The sequence below is a fragment of the Triticum dicoccoides genome, chromosome 2B (assembly GCF_002162155.2).
Source record: "Triticum dicoccoides isolate Atlit2015 ecotype Zavitan chromosome 2B, WEW_v2.0, whole genome shotgun sequence".
Taxonomy (NCBI): Eukaryota; Viridiplantae; Streptophyta; class Magnoliopsida; order Poales; family Poaceae; genus Triticum; species Triticum dicoccoides.
In genome coordinates this window covers 732,802,797-732,814,918 of record NC_041383.1, presented here as the reverse complement: position 1 = coordinate 732,814,918, position 12,122 = coordinate 732,802,797, and the positions used below count along the sequence as shown (strand labels likewise).

General features: G+C 50.5%; 1 protein-coding gene across 1 annotated transcript in view; it reads right to left on the bottom strand.

The window, feature by feature from the left end:
* LOC119368516 (DNA topoisomerase 1 beta-like) overlaps nt 1-12,122 on the bottom strand; it is a 24,229-nt gene that overhangs the window by 974 nt on the left and 11,133 nt on the right. The window contains exons 11-14 of the mRNA XM_037633755.1: nt 7,102-7,170; nt 6,865-6,954; nt 6,651-6,778; nt 6,388-6,562 (exon numbers count right to left, since the gene is read on the bottom strand). Of these exons, the coding sequence (XP_037489652.1) occupies nt 6,388-6,562; nt 6,651-6,778; nt 6,865-6,954; nt 7,102-7,170 (462 nt within the window). The remainder of the gene's footprint in view (nt 1-6,387; nt 6,563-6,650; nt 6,779-6,864; nt 6,955-7,101; nt 7,171-12,122) is intronic.

The following is a 12,122-nucleotide window of genomic DNA, read 5'->3' as shown; positions in this document are numbered from 1 at the left end:
GTTTGTAGCATAAACTCCCGCCGCCGTCCCCTTTCTGAATGAACTCTCACCCGGACTATATCTTTTTACCTAATAAATCAGCGATCGCTTCTGGTCGTACGTCGTTTGCGTTTTTTAAAAAAGTCCTTCCGTTTCTGAGAATTTGACCCGCCGTCCTATTTCTAAGTGGGTAACGTTTCGCTTTCTGTAAAGAAAAAAAAAAGACCCAAACACACACGGGCTCGGGCTCGCACTCGCCTCCTCTCCCTGTCGCCCAGAAGTCTTCGCCGCCGCCGCCACCATCCACGCCGACCGCTTCCGGCGAGCTCCGGCACCGCGCAACATGTACCCGAGCTCCCCACAGTCCGCGCCTCCCTCCCCTCCGGCTATATTCTCCGCTCCCGGCATCTATCGCCCGCTCGCAGCCCCGCCCCCATGGCTAGGGTTTCGAGCAGGGCTTCGCCGGTGCATCTCCCGCTCGCCGTCTTCTCCCACCATGCCGGCCTCCCTTCTCTAGGTACCCTCCCACCGTTCGGCACCCTCGCACTGGGCATTCCTTTCTCTCCCCCTCACGGCTCCTCCCGTCGCCGAACTGGAGCACCAGTCGCTCCTCCTCCACCTCCCCGATTTGGGGCAGCAACGCCACGAGCTAACACCCCTGCGTGGGCTTGCTCAATCTGGGGCAAACGCGCCAGTTCCGGCATGGCGAGAGGAGGAAGGTGAGACGGGAGGCCAAGGCAACGGCGAGATCCACGTCGAGCTGCCATTGCCATGGCCATGACCTGATCCACGAAGAGGTTAAATGGGGTCGGCTGCTCCCTAAAGGACGACGAAGCTCTCCAAGGGTGGGCCTTCTCTTTTCCCCGAGAATGATGTACCTGTGGCATGATTGCTCTTCATGTGTACGTGCTTGCTGTATTTACCTGCATCTGATGGTTCTTCCAATGTGCGTGTTTGAGAAATACACCTGCAGGTAATGGTTCTTCATGCTATGTGCCTGGTTCTTGTGTTGCTTCCAGGGCATAGAACTTCCTGCAATGATTCCTTGTGTGCTTTTTTTCTGAGTTCCTTAGCTTCTTTTGGTGGATTAGCTACTGTATAAAATAAAACAAGCAAGCAGTTCATATGGGTTGATTAGCTGATGCATGTGTTGTGTATAAATGGATAATTGAGATGGGTGTGATTTATTCATGGGATGTAGTCTGATTTCTAAGAAAAGGGTTTCTTGGTTGAGAATAATGGAATTTGAGATGTACTGCTATGTGTTTGCTCTCCATCTTGGACCTTCTAAGCTGCACCTGGTAAAGTGTTGATAGGTTTGATGTAAGTATTTTGGACCTAACACATTTTTATCAATTGTTTCAGATTGACCCGGCGAAATACAAGAGCATCTCATCTGGATTTAGCGTTCTGCTAAAGGAGCAAGGAGCTAGGGTTTTTTTCAGGGGATGGGTGCCTACCTTGCTTGGTTACAGTGCTCAGGGGGCTTGCAAGTTTGGGTTCTACAAGTTCTTTAAGAAGACCTACTCAGATATGGTTGGGCCTGAGAATGCCGTGAAGTACATGACCCTATAATTTACCTTGTAGGGTCAGCTTCTGCTGAGGTAATTTCTGATATCGCTCTATGCCCCTTTGAAACTGTCAAGGTCCATGTGCAGACACAACCTGGATTTGCTTGTGGGTTGAGTGATGGGCTTCCCAAGTTCATCAAATCTGAGGGTGCTGCTGGGTAAGTAAATCTCCAGCCATCTTAACAACTTCATGATTTGCTTTACTTACCCTTATCCTATGCGCTCTAACTTATTGGTTAATAATGCCAGGCTTTACAAGGGAATTGTTCCTCTCTAGGGTCGGCAGATTCCTTACAAGTGCTTTCTCTCATCATTCTGTTATAGTCTTCTAATTTGAATTGTCACTACTATGGTTGTTTCACAAATGTGGCCTGCTTTGGAACCAAATGCTCTAAAGCTGGTCTCCTGTTTCATCTAATCGGCCTGTTTGTTTTTCTTTGATACCAATTGGTGATGTTTAGTTACCTTCTCTTCTCCTATATGAGCAAACTACTATCCTATTGATGGCCAACCATGCTGATACTATTCTATATTCGTTTTACCATTTCTATTTGTTGCCTAGCTTACGGACATTATTCATCGACTCCTTAGAGTCATTCTCTCCACAGTTATTCACTTTTCTTGCCAAAAGTAAATATGTTAGCCAGACATGAGATTACTGTATGTATGTCCATCCACACTTGCGCTGCAGCAGAAGAGAACAACTTAGCATATATGACCCACACAATAATAAAGAGTAAAGAAAAGGATTAGATATTTTTATATAGTATAAATAATAAAGAAGCGTGACCCCAGACTGTTAAATATGTGATATATATATCCAAAGGAGAGTGAAGATAGCTTTTTTGTTGTGCTGCCAACTGGGTTAACAAATTCAGTTTATGTTATTGTTCTGTACAACAATACCTTGCTAAACGATGGACGTCCTCAGCGAAGAAAACCATGTCCATGACCCTCTAAAGAAGAAAGAACACAAGCCATAAGAAACAAATGCACTTTCATATACTTAGTAGAAGTCGACTCCAAGTGAAAATGAGGAGTGCATAGCCGGTTACCATCTAAAGATATTGGCATCAGAAATCCTCAAACACCTCCTTGAACAGTTAAATTGCAGGGCAAGTTTACATAGACTATTTTGTAAATTAAAATTACTGAATATGAGCACACGAGCAAACAACCAGACAGTAACGGCCTAATGGGCAGTGATTATTCATGAGTGTCATCCCATAGAATGTTCAAATTCACTAAAATAAGCCAATTCAGCCCTTACAGTCTAGCAGAACATCTCTCACAGATTTTGCCACTGATTCGTGAGTGGGGAGGATATAGATGCCAGGCGGGATATGGCGAGATACAATGCCGATGTCTAACGACACCAGTGGGTCGAGCGACACGGGCTTCTGTCCAGCGACGCCAAGAAAGAAGCGGTAATGATGGGCGCCGACCAGTCTACGCGTATTATTGTCTTACGGTCCAATTTTGTGTTTTTCATATCAACATGATTGTTTTACCGTCAATTTTCTGAATATTGTTAGTGACTAACTATTTCCTAATTTTGTTTATTTAGGTTGGAGAAGATATGTAAGGCTAATGTTTGAGCAGAAGGAGAGTGAAAAGATGCAAGAGTGATACACCCAAGCAATTGATTTGAGTCAAACCTGGTTTGTTGTACATGATTCCACCGTATTTGTCCGCACAAATACTTCTTGATATTTACTCATGATAGTTTTTCTCCATAGTTCGGTGTCTACATTTTTATTCTCCTAATATAGTCATATTGTCCATATAAGTGCAGATTTTATTTTGAGTTCTTCCTTGGTGCAACTCTGAAGCGAAATCTTCCTGGGTGTATCATGCACCTCTGTCTTGCCGTTCTATATTCTCAAGTCTGAACTGCAGATTGTCAAAGGTTTCGGACGCCACTTTGACCTACGACAAATATTTGGACTATTTAATTTAGTGACACTTATCATAGCTGCCCGTAGGTTTTATTCATTCACCAGCTTTGGCTTTTGGTGTACACGGTACACCGTGAGGCAAGTAGGTTGACATGTTCATTTGTTATCATGAGTGTCGTGTTTACTCTTGCAGTTCAGTTAATAAGCTTAAGCTAAAGATCTGATTGTACTGTCTAGAGGTGGAATGGCTAAGCTCTCTTTATAATCCTTTTACTGAATTTCTTGCAAATGGCACACTAAAGGGCATGAAGTTATTAGGTGTGTGGATATCAGTCCACTACGTTCTTATGTCCATGGATCCGCGAAATGTTGACGCTTTATTGGCTTTGGTCACAAATTTTTTTGGTGTACATGGGTTCAAGTCCTGGAAACAGCCTCTTACAGAAATGTAGGGAAAGGCTGCGTACTATAGACCCAAAGTGGTCGGACCCTTCCCTGGACCCTGCGCAAGCGGGAGCTACATGCACCAGGTTGCCCTTTTTACATGCTTTCATCTTGAATATGTCTAGCTCTAAAGTAATACTACTTCCCAAGTAGTTCACTGAAGTAATTGGATGTTCTTCCACTGTTATGTATCTAGCGGAAAAAAATGTTGTTTTGATATCATTGTTTTTCTCCTAATACAGTCATATTATCCATACAGTTCATACAGCCATATCATTGTTTTTCTCCCAAGTAGTTTGTACTTTGCCCAATTGATTTCACTAGATCCCCTGTTTGTACAGTATGGATGAAAAACCTTGCAATTATTTCACTAGATCGATTGATGATAGCTTGCTGTTGCTGATGAAACCGAAGAAAATGTATCTATCCCGGGCCAGTTGCCAACCAAACCAACATTATCTCAGTTACCGGTTCAAAGATGTCTCAAACCACGCACAAACATTTCAGTTGATACATACACCATAAGTTTGGTTGTCCGCTCTTTTAGATGCCCAGAAGCATGATTCTCGAGATCATTGCTCACTGAACATAAGACCAAATGTTCCAATTTATTTTATTGCTTAAAGAAGAATTGGTGTTCTGTTGTGTTATCCTGTGACACTATATGGCATCGGGTTGTTTGCTTCTATCAATGGGCACTGTTATTAGTGTTTCTGTTAGATTATTGTCTAGCTTAATGATCTGTTCAACCAACAGGTATGGAAGTTGTTGGTGTGGTGACCGCCATAGGGCCCGGGCTGACTGGCAGGAACATTGGGGATGTTGTGGCGTACGCAGGCAAGCCGATGGGCTCTTATGCCAAAGAACAGATTATTTCAGCCAATGTTGGTTCCCATCACGCCTTTGATTGATCACACAACGGCTGCTATCGTGCTGAAGGGGATGACTGTCCATATGCTGGTTCACCACATATTTAAGGTACATTTTGTCTTGCTCCTGCTGTGTGACATACTGACCTGCTGCACATCCGCGTGAAGCACATCCACCCGCTGCCGGAGGCGTCCCGTGCCCACGCTGACTTCAAGGCCCGGAAGACGCCGGGCTCCATACTGCTGACCCAATAGAACTAAGCACCGTCATCTTTTTTGGGTAGGAGAAGAAGGCATAAATAGGGGACTCAGCGAAGAATCTACAATGCTTGTCAATATGTTCGCATCTGAACATTGAATCCTCTGTCTCTCTGTTTCTTCTGGTTATGTTGGATTCAGTATGAATGAGTGTGTTTGTTGGTTATGAGTTGGATTGTGGTCTTGCTGTGCACATCATTGTTTGAAGCATGACGAGTTGTAAAGACCAACATTTTTCAATATAGTGACCTAGCAGGACAATTATTTCCCTCAGTTTGTATATTTTTTATATTCATGTCAAGTTATACACTAGACTAATTATAACAACATGTCAAGCTTATAAGGCATGGCGAGTTCATGTCAAGCACCTACAACTTGGTCGTCAACAAGTCGATAACATCACATGCTTGGTTTTAGAAATTAAAGTAACAAGCGCAAACACCAATCCACTGGTGCACCACAAGGCGGCATCAGCGTTGCCGGGTGAGAGGCTGTGGTGGATCGTTGCTAGGAATTGGTTTGGTTGTGTCAGGTGTGTGTGTGCAGCAAGCCTCTCTGGCCACCTACCCCGGCATTGGGGTTAGACGGAAGATGGGTAATTAAACAAAGATATATGTGAAATTGTAAAATCAAGTGATTTTCTCGCATTGTAAAGTCATTTTGTTTCACCCGTTGCAACGCACGGGCACGTTTACTAGTAATAATAAGCTAGCTAGCAAACAAACAACATGAGGTGCATGATTAGGGCTTGCAAGTCAAAACTGTTACCAGTTGGGTTAGCGTGTGCCGGAGGGAAAGGCACAGGCGGACAAACTTGGCGATAATCTGGCAACCAGCTTCACACGATTCCTGTATTCTTAAATATTATTTTATCATTGTTTGCAATGCGGCGTAGTGCAGTGCATGCAGCTCATATGTTGTGCCGGCCGTACGTTGATGACTGGCATAGTTTAGCATATATGTGCATACATGGGGGAGTTTATGCCACAAACGCCAATGATCATGGCGTTTCTGCCTGGGCGGAAACGCCAACGCGCTTGGCGTTTTCATGTGGGTCGGAAGCGCTAGCTAGCTTGGCGTTCGTATGTGGGTCTGAAACGCGAGCTACTTCGGCGTTTTTGTATGGAGAAGAAACGCCACGGGCTGTGGCGTTGCTAACAGGGTCAGATCGTGAAATACTTTCATGTCGAGTTCACTTTGTGACAAAGATTGCTGAAAAGGTCAAAATAGTGATTTCGGCCCTATAACTCTATATGCATAGAGTTAGAGACATATGAACATGAGCAGTATGATCATGCACTCACGAGGTTAATAGCTATGCGGATAGCTCATAATAGAAGCAAGAAGTAGTCCCTCAAACTACGGTACCTTATCCCTGTCAATAGGAACTTCATGGGTTTTGCACCACGCCACAGTAATTCTAGGATCAAGGTAGTTGATCTTTGATGTGCCTAGTGCCACCGTCTTCAAATCTTCTTTGTTATTCTTGTGGTTATCCGTTTCCACTATCCTAGTTTCAACCTGAGATAACTTCTTCTGCAACCTGCAAATTTAGATTATGTATGAGATTGTCCCCATTCTTTGATCAGGCAAGTACAAAAGAAAATGATATATTTGTGTCTGAGATGTACATTTCAGGGGTCAATTTTCTCCTTCGCTTTGCATCTCCATCAGAGCCTACAAGCTTCCGTTTCTTCGCTTTTTTAGACAAAAGTTTGTTTGTTTTCTCCAATTCTACGTTCAACTGATCCCTCTGAGCCTGGAGAACGAAATAAAACAATGACAAAAAGTTTGCGGGGCGAGCACAAATCTGAGATAATGAACCATTTGAGGGCAGCAACCAACCGTTAATTCATCAATCTTTTCATTCAACTTATTCATCTGTGAATCATGTGATTTTGGGACAGCACGCTGATGGTTGCAGATTATAGCAACCTGAGTAAATGAGAAACATTGTTGAGTCAAGAATAGTTATAATGCAAGTTTTCTTCCTCAAGAACTATTTTGCCTCTCTTTTTCTGCGGCGAATGCATTGGGTTGGTTCCCTGGTCAAAACAGAAAATACTGACTGAAAGCTTTTACCTCTTTGTTTGCTCGTTGATAGACTTTAGCTTTTTCATCAACGGTTCCATCTGTTGTTTCTTTGTTCAGCTGTAATACGATCGCACGTATATTTATTCCGATCAGAAATATATTACGACATAACATGGTAGTCACATTAGACATGATAACATTACACATTCTATTTTGGGATTATGGTAAGGAAGTAGATAACAGGGTTATCTGAAGCTATGAATGTTGGAAACGATTGTTTTGGCAATGCTTCACGATGTATTGATCGGTGCAAAGCGCACGTATATATGGAGTACAAAGTGGGCCACAACCTCAACTATACAAAGACTAGGAGGTGGGCCAGACTATACAATAGACATGTACAAACCATATATTCAACACCCCCCCACAGTCGAAGCGTCGCCGGAGACGCAAAGACTGGACCTGAACTCCTCGAAAACAGAAGTAGGCAGTCCCTTCGTCATGACATCGGCGAACCGTTGCGCCGTCAGGACGTGGAGGACCCGGATGCGCCCGAGAGCCACCTGCTCACGAACGAAGTGTATATCGAGCTCAATATGCTTCGTTCGACGATGATGGACCGGGTTGGTGGAGAGGTAAACGGCGGAGACGTTGTCGCAGTAGACGAGCGTAGCCTTGTGAACATCACAAAGCAACTCCTGAAGCAGCTGACGGAGCCAAGAGCATTCAGCAACGGCGTTAGCCACTGCTCGATACTCAGCCTCGGCACTCGAGCGGGAGACGGTGGGCTGTCGCTTGGAAGACCAAGAGATCAGGGACGGCCCTAGGTAGACACAGTACCCCGAGGTGGAGCGCCGTGTGTTCGGGCAGCCAGCCCAGTCCGCATCAGAGTAGGCGACGAGGTCGGTGGAGGTGGAGGCCGTCAGCGTAAGTCCCAAGGACTGGGTGCCGCGTATATATCGGAGGATACGCTTCACCAGAGTCCAGTGAGAGTCGCGCGGAGCGTGCATGTGAAGACAGACCTGCTGAACGGCATACTGCAAGTCGGGGCGCGTCAGGGTCAGGTACTGCAGGGCGCCCACAATGGAGCGGTAGAAGGCCGCATCAGATGCAGGCGAACCCTCCAAAGCAGAGACCTTGGCCTTGGTGTCGACTGGCGTGGGAGCGGGCTTGCAGTTAAGCATGCCAGCTCGGTCAAGAAGCTCATGGGCATAGCGATGCTGATGCAGGAAGAACCCATCGGGCCGTCGAACCACCTCAATGCCAAGAAAATAATGCAGAGGACCCAAATCCTTCAGGGCAAACTCATCACGAAGACGAGCAGTGAGCCGCTGGAGGAGCGCGACAGTGGATGCCGTCAGAATGATGTCGTCGACGTGTAGCAGCAAGTAGGCCGTGTCAGCTCCGTGATGATACACGAAGAGGGACGCATCGGAGCGAGTCGATGTAAATCCGAGCGTCTGCAGGAAGGCGGCGATGCGCTGGTACCAGGCTCGAGATGCCTGCTTCAACCCGTAGAGCGAACGGGAGAGCAAGCACACATGATCTGGATGCATGGTGTCGACGAAGCCGGTGGGCTGCTCACAGAACACCTGCTCAGCCAGGTGGCCGTGCAAGAAGGCGTTGGACACGTCCAACTGATGCACAGGCCATGCTCGGGACATGGCTAGCTGGAGCACGGCGCAGATCGTGCCCGGTTTAACAACCGGGGCAAATGTGTCGGTGAAGTCCACGCCCGCGCGTTGCCGAAAACCCCGAACCACCCAGCGAGCTTTATAGCGCTCGAGAGTGCCATCCGGACGAGTCTTGTGCCGAAAGACCCACTTGCCCGTGATGATGTTGGCACGGGGCGGCCGAGGGACGAGCTGCCAGGTACGGTTCCGCTGGAGCGCATCGAACTCTTCCTGCATCGCAGTGAGCCAATGAGGATCTCGAAGGGCGGCTCGAGCTGACGATGGGAGAGGAGACGGCTCAGAGGCGGAAGCAGCGAGAAGATACTCATCGCTGGGGTACCGCGTGCTCGGGCGAAGGGTGCCAGCCCGAGAGCGAGTCATCGGGCGGGGCAGCGGGTCCGGAGGGGAGGCGGGCGAGGACGAAGACGAGCCCGCCCCCGATGTGACCGCCGCGGGCGAGGCCTCCGCGGACGAGGCCGCCGCGAGGCGGCGGGTGAGGCTGCCGGTGATGCGGCGGGCGAGGTCGCCTGCATGGCGGCGGACGAGGCCACCGGCGTGGCGGAGGCAGCCGGCGTGGCGGAGGCAGCCGGCGTGGCGGCGGACGAGGCCACCGGCGTGGCGGAGGCAGCCGGCGTGGCGGCGGACGAGGCCACCGGCAGGGTCGAGGCCGGGGACGCCGGGGGCGTCGCAGGCATCGAAGGAGGTGCAGCCCCTAGGGCAGCCAAACGGGGAGAGACTCGACCCGTGGCGCGGGGGGGCACCCTCAAAGCCAGGAGGCGGCCCAAGAGAGGCACGTGGGCGGCCATCACCGGCGCATCATCCGAAGGTACTTGCTGGAACGGAAAAACCATCTCATCAAAGTAAACGTGTCGTGAAGTGATCACCCGATGAGAGATAGGATCATAGCAGCGGTAGCCTTTGGTGTTAGGAGGATAGCCGAGAAAGATGCAGGCCACAGACCTAGGTGCGAGCTTATGAGGAGCGGTGGAAGCGATGCTAGGGTAGCACAGGCAACCGAAGATGCGGAGCTCAGCATAGGAGGGTGGCGTGCCAAACAAGAGGTGATGAGGTGCGAAATTCCCGCGAGTGCGACAAGGACGAATGTTAATGAGTAGTGATGCGGTGGCAAGCGCGTCGGGCCAAAAACATGGTGGCACGTTGGCGTGAAAGAGGAGGGTGCGAACGCAGTCATTGAGAGTGCGTAGCACGCGCTCAGCGCGGCCGTTTTGTTGCGAAGTGTACGGGCAAGTGAGACGAAAGATCGTGCCGTGTGTGGCGAGAAGGTTGCGGATCGCAAGGTTATCGAACTCCTTCCCGTTGTCTGTTTGCAACGCATGAATGGGACGTCCAAACTGCGTGGAGACATAGGAGTAGAAGGCGGTGAGAGTGGCAACAGAGTCCGACTTTCGCCGCAACGGGAAGGTCCACACATAGTGCGAAAAATCATCAAGTATGACAAGATAATAAAGATAGCACGTGTTACTTGCAACAGGAGAGGTCCAGACATCACTATGAATTAACTCAAACGGGTATGATGCGACATGCGAGGAATTGCTAAAAGGAAGACGAACATGTTTGCCAAGGTGACAAGCATGACAAGTGTGATCGTCGATCTTATTACACGTGAATGAAAAACTCCGAAGAATATGACGAAGGGTGGCGATGTTGGGATGACCGAGACGAGCGTGCCAAAGGTCCACTCCGGCGGAAAGCGCCATGGGTGCAGCAACGGATGAGGTAGGTGAGTGGACCGGGTAGATTTCGTCGGGGCTGTCACATCGGTGGAGCACCATCCGGGTACGGGCATCCTTGACAGAAAAGCCAAACATGTCAAATTCAACGGTAACAGGATTTTCACGTGTAAGAGAACGAACGGAAACAAGATTTTTAATGATGTCAGGAGAAACAAGCACATTAGAAAGATATAATGGCATGGAGTTAGAAGGAAAAGCAGCATGGCCGACATGAGTAATGGGCATGGAAGAACCGTCACCCACAGTAATGCGAGCAGCGGTGTGAACGGGGTGAGCGGCAAGAAGGTTACCGAGGTTGGCGGCCATGTGAGCCGTGGCTCCGGTGTCCATATACCAGTCGCCACCGCCAGTGTACTGCTGCGGCGTGGGGGCGGTGTGGAGAGCCGCTAGGAGCGCGGGATCTCAAGGCGCCGGCGGGAGGGCCGGGGCAGACGGCGCCGGCTGAGGCGGGGGCGCCACATACCCATAGCCCGAGGGGCCGTAGAGCGGCGTGGGCTGATACGCCTGAGGGGCCGCGTACAGGGCCTGATGATGGGCCGGGCGGGCGCCAAAGGAGCCGGGGACGGGGGGCACGCGGTATAGGCATGGAGTACGCGTGCACAACCCCCGTCCAGGGGTTTTGGCCGGCCTGCCAGGGCGCCGGCGGCAGCTGGTGCTGCGGCGGGCAGGGCGCCACGCCGTGGGCAGCTGGCTGCTGCGGCTGCTGCTGCTTGCGGCCTTCGCGGCCGCGACGCCCGCCCCGGCGCTGTTGCTGCTCGGCGGGGGCGGAGGGGCCTGCGGCGGCGCCGGGTAGGGAAACCCGGGCGGCGGCAGCGCCTGGAAGGGGCCCGGGGCGGGCCGCGGCAGTGGGGCTGGGGCGGTGGGCGGCGCACCGCCACGGGTACCGGCGGTGAGGGCCGTGTGGGCGGCCCGGGTGCGTGACATCCGCATCCGCCGCTCCTCCAGCTTCAGTACGCGACGATCTTGGGGAATGTCGGGTTGGTGATGAGGGTGATGTTGGAGGCGGTGTTCCCGAAGTCATCGTTCAGGCCGGCGATGAGGGTGCTGAGGAGAAGCTCATCGAAGACCTTCTCGCCGAGGTCACGGAGCTCGTCAACAAGCTTCTTGAGGCGCGCAATAATCGTCAACAGACGACTCAAGCTGCTGGCACCCAAAAAACTCGCCGTGCAAGAAGACCTTGCGTTGAAGCGCGTTGTCGGTGAAGAGGCCGTTGAGCTTGGTCCAAACGGCGTGAGCGTCATCGTCGGCGGAGACCACCGTGTGGAAGAGGTCCTTCGAGATGGTGGTGTAGAACCAACGGATGAGAGTGGCGTCGATGGCCGTCCACTCCTCATCGTCCTCCATGAAGCGGGAGTCCACGGAGCCATCGATGTGATCCCGGAGATTGTACTCACGGAACAAGAGGGAGAAGTACGTCTTCCAGGCATAGTACATGGAGGTGAGGTGGTCGAGGACGACGGGAACCCGGGCGAGGATGTTGAGGTCGCGAATGACGACGGGATCGGGACCTTCGAACGGGTTGGTGCGGCGGCTGCGGGAGGTACCGGTGGAATCGGGGAAGGCCATGGCCGAAAGGGGTGGTGCGGCGGCGCGGCAGGGAAGAGGGTGGCGCGGCTTGGGGGCGGCGCGGCAGGGAAGAGGG